Consider the following 17,097-nt stretch of genomic DNA (forward strand, 5'->3'; position numbering starts at 1 on the left):
GAAGAAGAGGAGAAAAGAGAAGAGAAGAGAAAATATTCCATGAGTTCTGATTCCCCATCAGATCAGTCTCTTGCTTATTTTTGCCAAACTAAGATGTAAGGTAGAAACTCAGTGTTTTAATTAGCATATCTCTAATTACTAGTGAGGTAATATACTTATGAGCCACTCTGGTTTTTCTCTTTAGATTTTACCTATTCATATTTTTGCATATTTTTATTTGTCTTTTTCTTCATGATTTGCAGAAGCTCTTTCTATATTCTATCCTTTGTATATGCAATCCTTGTCAGTTTTAGACACTGAAAATATTTTCTCCTAATCCATATCCATTTTTAGCTTTGCCTATGGGATGCTTTGCCAAATAGAAACCTTTAATTACAAAGTAATCAAAGCTATCAAATCTTACGCATTGTGCTTTGGGATCTTATTTAAGAAATTTATCTTTACCCCAAGGCACAAAAATATTTGCCAATTGTTCCTACTAGCTGTATATCATGGTATCTTTCATTTAGGTCTTTAATCACTTTGGGATTTTTGTTTTATATGGTATGAGGGTTCAACTTAATTTTTGTCCATATAATAAGTCAATTTTCTGAGCACTATTATCCATCTCTTCTCTACTAACTTGTGACACTACCTTTATCATACACCATGTCTCCAAATATCTGTGTGTCTATTCCTGAGCCTAGTTTAGTACTAATTCCTGTTTTCTCAAAGGAAGGATCCATCACTAAGAAAAGTTTTTACTCACACTGCTTTCTAGATTAGTGAAAAATTCAACTACCACCCCCCAAATCCCCACGGGTTCAATATTAGCCTGTATTCTTCCCAAAACAGAATACCCAGTTAAGAAAATAATTTAAAAAAAATAAATATATGTTTATTTAAAAAAGGAAAAGAAAAACCCTAACCAAGAACAACCCCTGGTACACTGAGAAATCAATGCTTCCTCTGAAAGCCAGCAACAGCCGGGGTTGTCATACCCAAGAAGTACAGGTACCTCAGTCCAAACATCAGGTCTCAAATATTCTTCTGTGGTCAAAACTGGCATTCAACAAGTTGCTGGTCTTTGTGGGCTCCAATTATTAGCACAGACAACGGTTACCACTGGATATCTCGCTGCCTATGCCCACTACCACAGCCCAGCCACCCCCACAGCCTCAGGAAAGTTACATATCCTCAACACTCCATTTGTAGGCAAGTTCCTCCACTGCCTTCTTGCTGGCAAGCCTGGCAAAGCGCTTCTGTTCAAATCCATTGGATCTGCAATCAAAAGAGATATACTATTCAGCCAGAACCCTGAAAGAGACATTTATTTTAAAAGAAAGGGAAGAGTTCACAATATAATGAAATGGGGGGAAAGTAAGGAGTCATATGAAAATATTTAAGGCATGGCAGGGCATGGTGGCTCACGCCTGTAATCCCAGCACTTTGGGAGGCTGAGGCGGGTGGATCACGAGGTCAGGAGTTCATGACCAGCCTGACCAATATGGTGAAACCCTGTCTCTACTAAAAATACAAAAACTAGCTGGATGCAGTGGCAGGTGCCTGTAATCCAGCTATTCAGGAGGCTGAAGCAGGAGAATCGCTTGAACGTGGGCGGCATAGGCTGCAGTGAGCTGAGATCGTGCCACTGCACTCTAGCCTGGGTGACATAGTGAGACTCTGTCTCAAAAAAAAAAAAAAGAAAAGAAAAGAAAATATTTAAGGCATATGCAATAGAATCAAAGGGACAAAATATATCATTCATCCTTTTCTTGGTCCTTGTTCAGACCCTTCCCCCACTCTGACAGCTATTTCAAACATTTGCCACTCTTTAAAAGCCCAGTTCTCTTTCATCTTGTATTTTATCCATTCATTACAAAAACATTTATTGAATTTTGTTTATATACTAGGTACCATGGTAGGCACTGCATGAAAATGAGTATCACACAGCACTTGTCCTGATGAACTCCCAGACTAGTGGAAGAGACAGACATTTAAACAAATAAATTAAAAGAACCACTTAAACTCTGGCAGAAATACGTATGGGGTATCATGGAAACAGAATGAGTATCTTAATCAGCTTTGGGGAGGTATGATAAAAAGGTGACATGAGGGTTGGGCAAGAATGATCAGTAAAGGCTTTGTGTTAACTACAGCGCTGGGGATGGGAAGGGTCAGAAGGGTCTGGAGGTCATTTCGAACAGAATGAGCAACAAGAACAAAGGCACAGAAATAAGAAGTGGCCTGGTATGTGCAGCAAACCAAAGGCAAACTGGTATGGCTGGAGCCTGAAGTATGACAAAGGGAACAGCCATGAGTCAAAGTTGGAAAGGTAGGCAGAGGCCAATGCATAATGAGCTTTGTAGGCCATGGTAAAAAGCTTAGATTTCATCCAGAAAGGATAGGTTTAAAGCAAGAACTTACACTGCATTTCGAAGAGATCACTCTGGAGGAGATCTGGGGCAGGAAAATCACTGCAATGGTCCAGGCAACAGATGATGAAGACAATGATAAAGAGGGATGGAAGAGAGAAGATACAGCAGGCAAAATTAGTAAGACTAATTAGTAGGACTAATTGATCAGGTACACAAGGACAAAGAAGGAGGAGGCAAATTAGAGAGCACAAGAGTAGTAGCAGGCTACAGCAGAAGATGATGAGTTCAGCTTTAAATACGATGCATTTGAAATCTCTCAAGTCCAAAGCAACAGAGAAATCCAACACATAGCTAAATACACCAGACCAAGATGCAAATACTGATTTGGAAATCATGTACATATAGCTCATAGTTGAAAACATGACTAGGTAAGAATCAGCCAGAGGGAGCACATAGAGTGAGAACAGCTAAAAATTACGGATGGAGCCCTGGGAAAGATTTAAGAGGCGCACAGAGGAAGAGGAGTTTGCAAAGGTGGCCCAAGAATGATCAGAGAAAAGAACCAGGAGTAGGGTGTCATGGAAAACAATACAGGGGTGAATTTCAAGGAGGTAATGAGTGGTCCTCAAACCCCTTCTAATTACCATGCATTCTCTTGGTCTTCTTATCTAAATTTCTTGAAACAGCCTGTATTCACTATTTGTTTCCTCACTTTTCATTCACTCCTTAATACATTAGAATCTGGCCATTGTTTCACTATACCATGGAACTAGCCCTTTCAAGTCATCAATGATATTCCTTCTTGCCAAATCCAGTGACTCCTCCTTCCTCTTCCCCAAATCAGCAAACAGGTCCCTCCAGCTCACCCCAACCACATTCCCACTTCCTATTCTCTTACTAACCATCCTTACTACCACTGCCTGAAGGTCATAGTTCAGACATTCATTACCTTTAGCCTGAGCTACTGCAAAAGCCTTGTATCTGTTCTACTTCCAATCTTGTGCCTTTCAAATCCTTCGCATTACTGCTATAATGGATTTGTCTATCTAAATTGCAGAGCTGTTTTTAATCCTTCCGTGGCTCCCCTTTACCTCTAGAGTGAAGACCAAGCTCCTCAGAAAGGCTTCCAGAGCCTTCTGTGATCAGGGTCTGCCAACCTCTCTCATCCATCTCAAACTTCATGCTATCCAACAACAGCAAATTACTTATGGACCCCCACCACCTGGTATCACCATGGTGTCTCATAGCCTTATGACTCTGCACATATAGGACCCTCTTCCTTTAACATCTTTCCTTTCCTTCTTATCTTGGCTGGTTTATCAATATCCCTTAAAACTCAGCTCCCATATTTCATCCGTTAGGAAGCACTTCCTGATCACATCCTCCTAAGGCTCAACTTACTCTTCCTTTGTGCTCCCAAAACATCTTGAAAATCTTCTATAGTAACATTAACTAAACAGCATTGAAATTGTCTGTCTTCTATTCTAGACTGAAAGTGAGCTCCTGGGCTCAGGGGCTATCTCTCATTAATCATGGAATCCCTAGTACCTACTACCTAGCTACTTACACTTATAACATGTATGCTAAGACTTTCCCTTAAGGAATGAGTGGAGTAATGGAGGGCTTTAAGAAGGGAAACTTGGCCGGACATGGCAGCTCACGCCTGTAATCCCAGCACTTTGGGAGGCCAAGGCAGGTGGATCACCTGAGGTGAGAAGTTTGAGACCAGCCTGGCCAACATGGTGAAACCCTGTCTCTACTAAAAAAATACAAAAATTAGCTGGGTGTGGTGCACACGCCTGTAATCCCAGCTACTCGGGAGGCTGAGGCAGAAGAATCGCTTGAACCCAGGAGATGGAGGTTCCAGTGAGCCAAGATCATGCCACTGCACTCCAGCCTGAGCGACAAGAGCGAAATTCTATCTCAAAAAAAAAAGAAGAAGAAGAAGGGAAGTTTATTATAAATGGCATCCTCTCCAACCATAGAAACATGGATGGTACTCCAAAGCACCAAGGAAACCACTGTTTTTTACCTTGGTAATAAGGTCTTAAGAGATTTATACTAATGTGATAATACAAAGGACATATGAATAACAAACACCAAATCCTAAGCAGAATCAGAAAACAAATTGCAGGAGAACTCACAGTGGAAAGAGCTTTGGACCAGAGAATCAGGAACAGAATTCTAATTCCAGCTTTCTCAGGGAAACTGCATGCCTCTAGGCAAACTGCTTATTTATTGGGCTTCAGTTTCTCTTTTAATTAATAGGGGCTGGGTAATTACCTCATGGGTTTTTCCAACTGTAACATACTATATATCTGTTCTGGAAATATCCCCTTGCAGTGGGCCGAATAGAGACAAAACTAGGAAAGATGATGAAAGATGAATAACAGAAAGAAAGCAAGGGTGACAAAGGGAAATAAGAGGAGAAATCTAGGATAAAATCAGAACAAGAAGTGGAATAAAGCAACTGAGAAAGATGAAGACAAATTAAACACTAGTAAAAAACTAGGTCAGGGAGAATTCTAAGTTTTGGGTCCAAAAATTAAAAAACAAAAAACAAAAACTCGGTAGCAGGGAACATCTGTAGGGTTGTGCTATAAAAAGATCTACTTCTGGCCATATGTATGGCAAGTGAGTATTCTGAAAAATCCTCCTTCTACCAAAAGCCGACATACTTTTTGCAGTTCATGTAGTGAACCGCAAACGGAACTAGTAAGCTAGCCTGTAACCACAGCTACCGTAAAGATATCTAACAAGATGAGGAACTATAGTCATCTTATAGACATCTGCCAATATCAGAAAAAAGAGCCTTACAATTTTTTATTCTAGAGATGGGGTCTCACTAAGTTGCCTAGCCCGGACTTTAACTCCTGGGTTCAAGGGATCTTCCTGCCTCAGCCTCCCAAGTAGCTGGTACTACAGACACATGCCACCACACCTGGCTGTTGGATTTTGATGGCACCATGAGGGACAGAAGACAATGCCTTAGGCCCATATAAGGTGGGGAGTTAGATTCTAGACACTGCAGAGTAACCTGAGCAGACTAACCTATCCTCAGTTAGCAACTATGAAACCTAGACGAAGTAAAGAAATACAGGTATTTGAACATGTGGAAGAGTGACCAAAAGTAAGTCTAAACTGGATGAAGTCTATATATGAGAAGAGATTTGCTAGAGGGCAACTTCCCAAACAGTACAGCTCATGAAGGCAGAAAGTCACAGGCTTACTGGCTTGAGGAGTTAGTGCAAAGTAGGCAGAACAGCTAGGAAATTAGGAGGGAAATCTTGAAAGAGAAGGAACTACAAAAGGGATGAACCTCAAAATCTACATAGAAACCCTACTCAAATCCTTGGCTGACTGTTAAACAACACATGTGCAGAGAAAATACCATCAGGCCAATAAAAAAAAATGGCAGCTAGAAACTAAAAGAACTGAGCAGAGACTGTAGCTGCGGTCCACTGCAAAGGAGACAGTTTGGAGTTCAGCCATGTTAGCTACCTGCTAGAATAAAAACCAACACACTTAAGAGGAATGTGTTACACTTAAGTTCAGTGTAACAGAACTCAAAGTCTCTACAGTGAATCATTCATGATGCCTAGTAACAATTTTAAAAAGTGACCAGACAGGTAAATAAACAGGAAAATGCAATACACATTGAAGAAAAAGCAGTCAATTGAGAGCAATTCTGTGGTGAATCAAACGTTGCAATTAGCAGACAGGACTTCAAAGCACCAATTATGTATCATAAATATTTTCAAGAAGAGGAAAATGTCTCATAATGAACAGATGGGAAATCTCAGCAGAGAAATGTAAGCTATTAAATGGAAATTTTAGTTGAAAAACAAAATAAACCAGCTAAAACAAAAAATCCACAATTGATAGTAACTGATAGAAAAATACAGACACAAAAAAACCCAGAACATAGGTGATCTAAGATCTAAACACTATTAACCACCTTGACCTCATTGAAACACTACCTTTTATAACTACAGAATATACGTTCTCTTCAAGTGCAAACGAAACATTCAGAAGACAGACTATATACTGGGCCATAAAACACAACTAACAAATTTCATTTGTATTACTGTTTTTTGAGACAGGGTCTCACTCTGTCATCCAGGCTGGAGTGCAGTGGTGCAATCACAGCGCATTGCAGCATCGACCTCCCTGGGCTCAGTGATCCTCATACCTCAGCCTCCAGAGTAGCTGGGACTACAGGCGTGTGCCACTATGCCCGACTAATTTTTATATTTTTTTGTAGAGACAGGGTTTTGCCATGTTGCCCAGGCTGGTCTCAAATTTCGAGGCTCAAGCAATTTCATCTGCCTTGGGCTCCCAAAGTGTTGGGATTACAGGCATGAGCCACCGCGCCTGACCAACAAATTTCAAAAGATCAAAATATTACAGTATACTATCTGACCAAAATTGAATTAAATTACAATACCAGTAAGATATCTAGAAAAGTCCAAATATTTGGAATTAATGCACTCCTAAATAACCTATGGAGCAAAGAATAAACCAAAAGGATAATTAGAAAATATTTTGAACAAAATCCAATATACATTCCTGAAAACAAAACTCTCAGCAAAACAGGAATAGAAGGGAACTTTAACTCGATAAAGGGTATCTACAAAAAACCTACAGCTTACAACACACTTAATGGTAAAAAACTAGGCCGGGCGCGGTGGCTCACGCCTGTAATCCCAGCACTTTGGGAGGCCGAGGTGGGCGGATCACAAGGTCAGGAGATCGAGACCACAGTGAAACCCCGTCTCTACTAAAAATACAAAAAATTAGCCGGGCGCGGTTGTGGGCGCCTGTAGTCCCAGCTACTCGGGAGGCTGAGGCAGGAGAATGGCGTGAACCCGGGAGGCGGAGCTTGCAGTGAGCCGAGATCGCGCCACTGCACTCCAGCCTGGGCGACAGAGCCAGACTCCGTCTCAAAAAAAAAAAAAAAAAAAATGGTAAAAAACTAAATGTTTTCCTCCTCAGATTAGGAACAAAGCAAAGATGTCTGCTCTCACTACTTCTATTCGACATCTGCAATGAAGTGCTAGCTAATGGAACAGGGCAAGAAAAAGAAGCAAAAAGCATCTAGATTGGAAAGTAAGAAATCAAACTGCATGCAAAGATGGAACGACCCTCTAGGTACAAAATCTGATGGAATCTCTAAAAAAGCTATTGTACAAAGTGAGCTTTACCAGAAGGAAAACAACTGACATTACAGTGTAACAGAACTCAAAGTCTCTACAGTGTATCATTCATGATGTCTAGTAACAATTTAAAAAAGTGACCAGACAGGCAAATAAACAGGGCAATGTAATCCACACTGAAGAAAAAGCTGCCAATATAGAAACCAATCCTGTAGTGAATCAAATGTTGCAATTAGCAGACAGGAAGGACTTCAAAGCACCAATTATATATCATAAATATTTTCAAGAAGAGGAAAATATCTCATAATGAACAGATGGGAAATCTCAGCAGAGAAATTAAGCTATTAAATGGAAACAGCTCAAGCAATGGAAATGCCAGTGATAACATTTAAACTTTCAAGTGTAAATTAGAATTCTGAAAAACTGAGAACTCTTTAACTTCCCATTATTTAAAGATTTTTGTGATGAGACCAGAAATGATGTTAACAAAAGTGACTTTCTGATATTGTATAGTGGAAATATGTCAACATTTGGAAGGTCTGAAAAACTCAGCAAACCAATATTTTACAAATGACCAATGCATGATGTTATAAAATCATGCATGGGTAAAAGATCCACTCAAAGTATTAAAAAAATTAATATAACAGTAATGAAAGTTCTTTGATCTGGTTTCAGGTTCCACATAGCTCACCTTTAAGAAACCAGCACTTGTTGAGTTTTTGTGTTAACATTAAGAAATATAATATGCCTTCTCTTTCTAACTACCTATGTGTGAGGCTAAATTTTCTTCCTATACTTCAACTGAACAACATATCACAGCAGACAAATGCAGTCAAGTTACCTACTATTAAGTCAGACATTAATGAGATTTGCAAAAATGTAAATCAATGCCATCCTTCTATTTTTTCACTTGGAAAATGTAATTATTTTTCATTTAAAAATACAGTAATTATCGGTGCAGCACACCAACATGGCACATGTATACATATGTAACAAACCTGCATGTTGTGCATACGTACCCTAGAACATAAAGTATAATAATAAAAAAAGTTACTATGTTAATGTAATTAGTTTATTATTTTTTAGAATGAACACTTTTTAAATGTTTGAGTTTTAATTTATAACATGGTAAATATCAATATATATAATCCACATCAACAAAAGCTTTTTGAGGTCATCAGTAATTTTTAAGAGTGTAGGCCAGGCATGGTGGCTCAAGCCTGTAATCCCAGCACTTTGGGAAGTTGAGGCAGACGATCATATGAGCCCAGGAATTGAAGACCAGCCTGGCCAACGTGGCAAAAACCCCGTCTCTACTAAAAATACAAAAATTAGCTGGGTATGGTGATGCACACCTGTAATCCCAACTACTCAGGCCGCAGAAGCATGAGAATTGCTTGAACCCGGGAAGTGGAGATCGCACCACTGCACTCCAGCCTGGGCAACAGAGCAAGACTCTGCCTCAACAACAACAAAAAACAAGAGTGGTTGGGCATGGTGGCTCACCTGTAATCCTGTAATCCTGTAAACCTGGAATCCCAGTACTCTGGGAGGCCAAGGTGGACGTATCACCTAAGGTCAGGAGTTCGAGACCAGCCTGGCAACATAGTGAAAACCTGTCTCTACTAAAGATATAAAAAATAGCTGGGGATGGCAGCACGCGCCTGTAATCCCAACTACTCGGGAGGCTGGGGCAGGAGAATCGCTCGAACCCGGGAGGCAGAGGTTGCAGTGAGCTGAGATTGCGCCACTGCATTCCAGCCCAGGCAACAGGGCGAGACTCCATCTAAAAAAAAAAAAAAAAAGAGTGTAAAAGGATCCTGAAATTAAAAAGTTTGAGAATTATTGTGCTAGATACTAAAACAATGTCCTTTAGTAGGCAAGAGGAGATAGAATCTAATACGTAAGTACACGAACTGACTCTGGATGGAAGCAAATATAGTTCATCCATCATAACAGACAGGAAGTTAGAGCATGTGGGTACAGATGCTGGTAGGTAGACAGATGAGGTGGTAGAGGACCGTGAGACATTAAAAGTGACTGCCTCCTAAGACCGTAAAGTGAATAAAGATTCAGAGGCTACATTTTAAAGACATATCACATAGAAGGCTCCAGACTACGACTCATCACTCGACCCCTCTAAACCTTAGAAAATATCATTAAAAGTAACCAATGTCCAAAACAAAGGGTGTCTTATCTGAACCACCTGAGTTGTTTGTACAGAGCTTTAAAAAGTGTTATGAAAAGGAAACAGAAAGAGGAGTGTTCCAAGCATGAAAAATAGGATTTGTGGACCTCAGAAATAGAAGCAAGCAAAGTGCGTATTTTTCACCTTGTGATTAAAGCAGAGAATGAAATAAAGTGTGGAGCAACTTACGAGTGGTTGGGGAAGGTTACAGTCAGGTAGAAGAGAAAATAAAAACCTAAGAAATACCCAGGCTTACCTGTCCACTCCATCCCAGCGATATCCGGGCCAGATATTAAATCTGTTGGGAGGAGGTGCTGGACCACTGTAGCGAGGTCTCACTAAAGAGAGGAGTAAGAAAAAAGTATTTAATTAATGACATAATTTAATTCAGAGCTGGATGGCAATGTGGGAATTTTTTATTATTATTATTATTTTTTTAATAGAGTCTCACTCTGTTGCCCAGGCTGGAGTACAGTGGCACAATCTCGGCTTACTGCAACCTCTGCCTCCTGGGTTCAAGCGATTCTCGTACCTTAGCCTCCTAAGTAGCTGGGATTACAAGCGTGCACCACCACGTCCAGCTAATTTTTTTTTGTATTTTTAGTAGAGATGGGGTTTCACAATGGCCAGGCTGGTCTCCAACTCCTGACCTCAGGTGATTCACCCACCTCAGCCTCCCAAAGTGCTGGGATTACAAGCATGAGCCACCGTGCCTGGCCCGGAAAAATTTTCACATAGAAAGACCAGTTGAGTTGAATCTAAACTCACAAATACAATGAATTTAAATTATTTGGGAAATCCTTCCTTGCATACAGCTATGTATCAGAATCCTAATGATTCTCTCTCTTCACAAGTCACCTCCAGCTCTGATGATTCCCAGAAGTCCCACCTTTTTTATTCTTGTTCTCCTTGGCCTTATTCTTCTTGATGAAGTCGGCCATGGGGTCCCCCTCTCTTTCTTGTTCTCTTAGCATCCTATCCAGATCTTCGTCATCAATATAGCGGGCCAGAGGCTTTTGCATCTCTTTCACTGCATCCTCCACATTTTGTTGCTGTTGCCGGCTCTGGGCAAGCCTGGGCAAAAAAGAACCAAGAGTGTTTGCTATCCCGTATGACATTTCCACTTCTACACAAGATGGACCATACTGCTAAATTTGGAGACTCTCCTCTTTCTAGTAGTACCCTAGGGCAAATACTGAGCAGGGTAAAATTCCCAGAATATCCACTGGAAGTGTGGAATATATCAATATCCTAGGAAGAAGATTCAGCACACCAAATTTCCCATTACTGATAACAGCTCTGAAGGCATAATAAGAAAGTGAGTGATCAAGAAGAGCAGAGAAATGACTTGTTCCAGTCACTGCCATCTTGTTTACCCTTTCAGTGGTTCCCTTACCCTTTTCCCCACTGGGCATACAGCTCATCTCTCTCTGAGTCCTTTTCTGCTTTCCTCCTTTGCTCTAAACGTTCCAGTTTCAAATTCCTCTTACGACCAGACTTATCTCGAAATACGGTTTCAGCATATTGAAATTCAGCTGCAAAGGAAAATTATACTCAAATATCAGGATCAAAATCAGAAATAACATTCTAAGAGATCAAATCAACCACTTGGGATTCTAATGCTGGATAAGAACTTCTGCAGCCAGACCAAAGTAGTTCCTACCAACATCTAGGTGCATATTGGCACTGGGCCCGAGAAATGGCATTTTTCTTTTTTTTTTTTGATATGGAGTCTCGCTCTGTTGCCAAGGCTGGAGTGCAGTGGCGCGATCTGGGCTCACCGCAACCTCCATCTCCCGGGTTCAAGCGATTCTCCTGTCTCAGCTTCCTGAGTAGCTGGGATTACAGGCATGCAACACCACGTCTGGCTAGTTTTTTTCTATTTTTAGTAGAGACGGGGTTTCATCATGTTAGCCAGGCTGGTTTCGAACTACAGACCTCAGCTGATCCACCCGCCTCGGACTACCAAATTGCTGGAATTACAATGAGTCACCACGCCTGGGCGAAATAGCATTTTTCAAGAAGGAAAGAAACACTGAGACTCACTGAGAAATTACAACCATGCATAAAACCAGAGCTGAAATTTGATAGCAATTAAAAGTTTAAAATACCAGGTACAATAAGCTAAATCTAAAAAAAAAAAATGAGCCTGGATTGGTCTCTGCACTTTCATATTTTTACCTTCAAATGCCATGGTTTCTTGATCCTGTTTCTTGAGCTCCTGCTGTTCTCGCTGTATGTCAGTTAACACCAACCCAGTTTTAGCCCCAGAATACATGTGTGCAGCCTATGCAATGGAAAAGGGAGCATCCAACATTAATGAGATGATGTGGCAGTAGGCTCCATGGGTACACAGTTAGTTGCATTTGTGTCTGATGACCAGCAATAATTAAACCTCAAACTCTAGCTTTATATTCTCATTAATTACCATAGGATTCAAAAACTATAAAAGAAAATCAAATTTCATCAAAACCATCAAGTTTAAGAGTAAGCAGAAACACAAACTAACAATATATTAAAGGGAGAGCTACACATTTGCCTTTCTGACTTTTCAGAATATAAACTGCACACATGAAGATTCTCTCAGGTCATCTGATCAGAAACCAGTATAAAGCACTAAGCCTTCCATTAGAGACCAACACTGATAAAATATTCCATTTACAGTACAAACTCAAGCAAACCTAAGATCCTTAAATTGTGGATATATTTCAGGGTAATAACAAAAGATCTAACCAAATGAAAACTTTTTGCTAATTTCCACTTAGTATCAAGATAGCAAACCAGCCCACGAATGAAGCACACAGTATATCCTGATATCCTTAAGCAACCAAATTGGACTAATATTAAGTTGTCCATGAACTAAACAGATATATAAAATGTCAAGGGGTCCAGCTGAAACAGAGACCTCTTTTTTCCCTAAAAGAGGAGAATTTCACTCCCTGGGTAAAGAACAAGCTGGTCTACCCTGCCAGGACCAGTCTTCTCAGAGTTTTCTACAGACAAGATTTACCCGATAAGTCTGCACTGGGGAGAAAAATGCACATCACAGCCTCTATCATTCTGTTTCTTAACCATTCACAAATAAGATTCCTTTACTACTACCAATGTTCTTTACAATATAATTACTCAGGGTTCATATGGATTTTTGGGTTTTTTGGCTAATTCATCAAGCTTTATCATGAATTCAAAACAAAACATTGACCTTTCGGACAACATGATTTCTAAAAGTGGTTTCATATTTTAAGTGTCTGTTCTTAAGTTCTGGATACAGAGACCTATAGTCCAACCCCCCCCCCCCCCCCCCCCCCCCCCCCCCCCCCCCCCCCCCCCCCCCCCCCCCCCCCCCCCCCCCCCCCCCCCCCCTCCAATTTATAGTAGTAAATCACTAACACTAGATACTTACTTTGTCCCAGACACTGTGCTAAGAGTTTTACTTACACTGGCTTAATTATCATAACAACCTTACACAGTAGGTACTACTATTATCCACAATTTACAGATAAAGAAACTGAGGTTTAGAGATATTAAGCATCTTGCCATATGATCCGTCTGACACAATGTTTGTGCTCCAAACTCCACTCTGCAAATTACAGTCCCCAGTTTATTCCTAAGAAAATAGGAAGCTTTTCTGGACCTGTTAAAATGAGATTGTAGAATTAAGAGGCTGTAAAAGCAGAAGCTACTTGGGAAATCTGGTATCTGTAAGTCCATCCGGGATGGGTTATAGCCAGTTTGCCTTCAGAAAGAAAGACCTCCAAAGGTCCTTTTAACTAAGATTTACTACACTTCTAAGAGCTACATCCTTCTTCTTGGCTTATCTGGGACATATATAAAACTGAGAGAGAAGAGTCACACAAAAAGGAGGACATGGCTCCTGAAAATCCTGACCTTCTTTCCAGGAGGCTGACTCCTTCGAGGCGGGGACAGATCAGAATCAGAAGATTTGGTCCTCTGTCTCCTCCTTGGTGGAGAGAGGTCAGAATCAGAGCTCCGGTGTCTGGGTCTATTCCGTGGAGGTGATAGATCTGAATCGGAATCCTGGTGCCCTGGACTTTGTTTATGCCGTGGAGAAGAAAGGTCTGAATCAGTTGTTTTCTGGCAGTCACCTGGATAGGAGCAAAGAATCTGTGTGACTCTGATGTCCCCTAGGTGAAGAACTTACATGAAATCTCCTATGGCTGGGAGAAGAACCTAGAAATTAAAGAATTCCTTCTATTTTATTTTATTTTATTTTTTGAGACAGAGTCTCAGGCTGGAGTGCAGTGGCGTGATCTCAGCTCACTGCAATCTCCGCCTCCTGGGTTCAAGCAATTCTTGTGCCTCTGCCTCCCAAGCAGCTGGAATTACAGGTGTGTGCCACCACGCCCAGCTAATTTTTGTGTTTTTAGTAGAGATGGGGTTTCGCCAATGTTGGCCAGGCTGGTCTTGAACTCCTGACCTGAGGTGATTCGCCTGCCTCGGCCTCCAAAGTGCTAGGATTACAGGCTTGAGCCACCATGCCTGGCCAAAGAGTTCTTTAATCCCCTTGGAAGAATCTAAGAAAATAACTTACCAAGCTAATGTACAATATTTATTTAGTTTTTCTATGAAGAATTATCATTAACCTAAACATAACTATGGATGACATAGGAGAAGAGCAAAGTCAGAAACAACTTTTAAGACCAATAGGTAGAAGATGGCATTCTATTCCCAAGTGACCACTGACTGTAACTGGTGTGTAAGATCTCCACACACTCCTCTATGTCAGTAACCCCACTCATGGAAAGACAGCTCTCCATAGTGTGGCAAAAGTCAGAAATACCTAGAATTATATTCTGATATCCTCGGACTAAAGGATAACAAAGTGCTTTAATTTAAAATTAAAATAGTTCCTGGGAACAAAAGAGGGAATAAAAAATTTAACTGCACAGGCCTAAATTCTAGTGACTGTATAAGCATCACAAGTCACCTCCCAAAGAGCATTCTGCAATATGTATCGACAGTCTTTAAAACGGCCACATCTTCTGACCCAGTACATCAACTTCTCAGCTTTCTGAGAAACCTATATAGAAGTAGTTGAATTTCCAGGAAATCTATCTAGAAGTAGATAAGGAAATAATCCAAAATGGGGACAACAGTTTATGTACAAGGATGTTCATTATAGAATTACAGAAGCAAAAACTTAGAAATAACCAAAAACATTCTTTATTAGGAAAATGGTTAAATTTATGTAATGAAACACTATTAAAAATACTAACATAAAGATGTTTTTATGGCCTGAGGAAGACTGTTAAGAAAGGAGAGCAGGCAAGATTGCACATGCAATACAAATGTTCTACATAGCCAGAACTCAACTATATAAAAAAGCCAAACCAAAAAAGACTAAGATGGCCCTGGCTACAACACTAATTGCCTCTGAATGACAGAATTTTGTGTCACATTTTATCTTTATACACTTCTGTACATTCTAAAGCTTCTGCAACAAATAAATTGTACTTTTCTATGGGGTGGGGCGAGTACGTAAAAAGATACATGAAAATCTTCCTCCTGCCACCATAATCCTTTAACTCTCCCAAACCCAGCCTCTCACTTTTCAAAACTTTCCCAAAGAAACTCCATTCTCATACCTAATAAAACAAGTAAAGGGCCAAAAGAAAGCTCCCAGGGATACATATGTCCCTCTCATGGACAGTCATATGCTCACCTTTGGAATCAAACTGCTTCTTGTCTCCAAAATGGGATTTTGTTTGCTTTTTTCGTGGAGGAGAGAGGTCAGGGTCATACTCATATTTGCTGTTCTTTGGGAGTGACGAATGGGAGGCTCCTGACTCCTTCCAAGGTGGAGAAGTCTTGCTAGAGGCTCTTTCTGGGGCTTTACCACTTTTGGTTCTGGGTAGGGAATGAGTGACAGTAGGAGCCAAATCAGGGGAGTCATGATGGGCCCTTCTGAGTTGCTGTGTGTCTGAAGAGCCAAGAGTCCTCCTAGATGTGTCAGGGGAGTTGTTATGGACCCTTCTGGTGGTAGAGATATCTGAGGAATCACGACGGGCTCGCCTAGGAGGAGAGGGATCTGGTGAATCATGACGGACTCTCCTAGGAGATGCACCTGAAGAATTATGCTGAGGCCTCCTGGGAGGAGAAGGATCTGGAGAATCATGACGGGCCCTCCTTGGAGGTGAAGTGTCTGAGGAGTCATGACGGATCCTCCTGGGAGGAGATGTGTCTGAGTCATGACGAGCCCCTCTGAGGGGAGAAGGATCTGGGGTGTCATGACGGGCCCTCTTAGGAGATGAATCCGGGGTATCATGACGGACTCTCCTAGGAGATGAATCCGGGGTATCATGACGGACTCTCCTAGGAGATGAATCCGGGGTATCATGACGGACTCTCCTAGGAGATGAATCTAGGGTATCGTGAAGAAAATGCCTGTGTGAGGGTAGGTCTTCATTGTGGCCTAAACACAAAAAACAAAGAGTCAGATTCCCACAAATGCTCTGTCCCTCTGTCCACCCCCACACCCAGTTTCAAGACATGCTCCAGCAGCACATACCTCAGAACTGCTCAAAAAGCCCAAAAGGCCTGCACAGTTTTCTTGCTTAGCGGCAGCAAATCACCACTCATGAATATCTTAAGAATAACCCCTCCACCTACCAAGTCATAAATTTGCAAAGCATTTTCAGTACATTTTTCATATTATACCCTTTAAGGTAAGCAGGGCAGGTACCCTTGTATTATGAACAGAGCCTCTGCTTTCAGCTGAGGAGCTGAGCGATTTCTTACCCAAGGTCACAGCTACTAAGATGAAGACACAGGCTAGAATCCAAGTCTTCTAACTCCCAGTCCAATGTTCTTTCTAACACCTCATTTGTGCAGAGTTCCCAGCTAGTGGCTCCTACTGATATTTTGCCTAGATACTTTATAGTTTGTACTCACTCCTCTTTCAAAAGGTAAATTGACTAAAACGGTGAGTATCAAAATCAAATGCTGTTAACTATTTAATCCATTTCACTGTGCTCTTTGTTAGAGAGCGGAAAAAATCACAAAAAAAGAAAGGAGCAAGTAATTACCAATCACCTACTGTGTGCCAATGTTTTATAGAGATTACCTGATTCAATTCTCATAAGCCTAGGACATAAATATTGTCATTTCCATTTTATAGATGAGGAAGTTAATACTCAGAAAGATTAACTTGCCAAAGTCATATTGCTAATAAGTGGTGGAGGAATATTTAAATTCAGCTCTATTTGACTCCAGAGTCCATATGCAATCTTTAAAATACGTAAATCTTTAAAGTTAAAATACAAGTTTGAGACCTTCCATTTTCAAAGGCACCACAGAATGAAATATCTATAGCATCTGGAACGGTTTCAAAATCCAGTTCTTCCTCTACCTCTATCTCTTGTCATTGAGCCCCATA

The 17,097-nt window shown here is 40.8% G+C and overlaps 2 protein-coding genes across 3 annotated transcripts in view; one reads left to right on the plus strand and one right to left on the minus strand.

The window, feature by feature from the left end:
* Positions 1–17,097, plus strand: part of PAFAH1B2 (platelet activating factor acetylhydrolase 1b catalytic subunit 2) — a 1,197,441-nt gene that overhangs the window by 769,606 nt on the left and 410,738 nt on the right. The gene's annotated exons all lie outside the window — the stretch shown is intronic.
* BUD13 (BUD13 homolog) overlaps positions 860–17,097 on the minus strand; it is a 367,265-nt gene continuing 351,027 nt past the window's right edge. For both annotated transcript variants that reach the window (XM_050758996.1, XM_050758995.1), the window contains 7 exons: positions 15,385–16,134; positions 13,590–13,807; positions 11,883–11,988; positions 11,098–11,236; positions 10,591–10,775; positions 9,958–10,039; positions 860–1,260 (listed from right to left, as the gene is read on the minus strand). In XM_050758996.1, the coding sequence (XP_050614953.1) occupies positions 1,167–1,260; positions 9,958–10,039; positions 10,591–10,775; positions 11,098–11,236; positions 11,883–11,988; positions 13,590–13,807; positions 15,385–16,134 (1,574 nt within the window). In that variant the 3' untranslated portion in view covers positions 860–1,166. The remainder of the gene's footprint in view (positions 1,261–9,957; positions 10,040–10,590; positions 10,776–11,097; positions 11,237–11,882; positions 11,989–13,589; positions 13,808–15,384; positions 16,135–17,097) is intronic.

Source organism: Macaca thibetana, chromosome 14 (assembly GCF_024542745.1).
Source record: "Macaca thibetana thibetana isolate TM-01 chromosome 14, ASM2454274v1, whole genome shotgun sequence".
Taxonomy (NCBI): Eukaryota; Metazoa; Chordata; class Mammalia; order Primates; family Cercopithecidae; genus Macaca; species Macaca thibetana.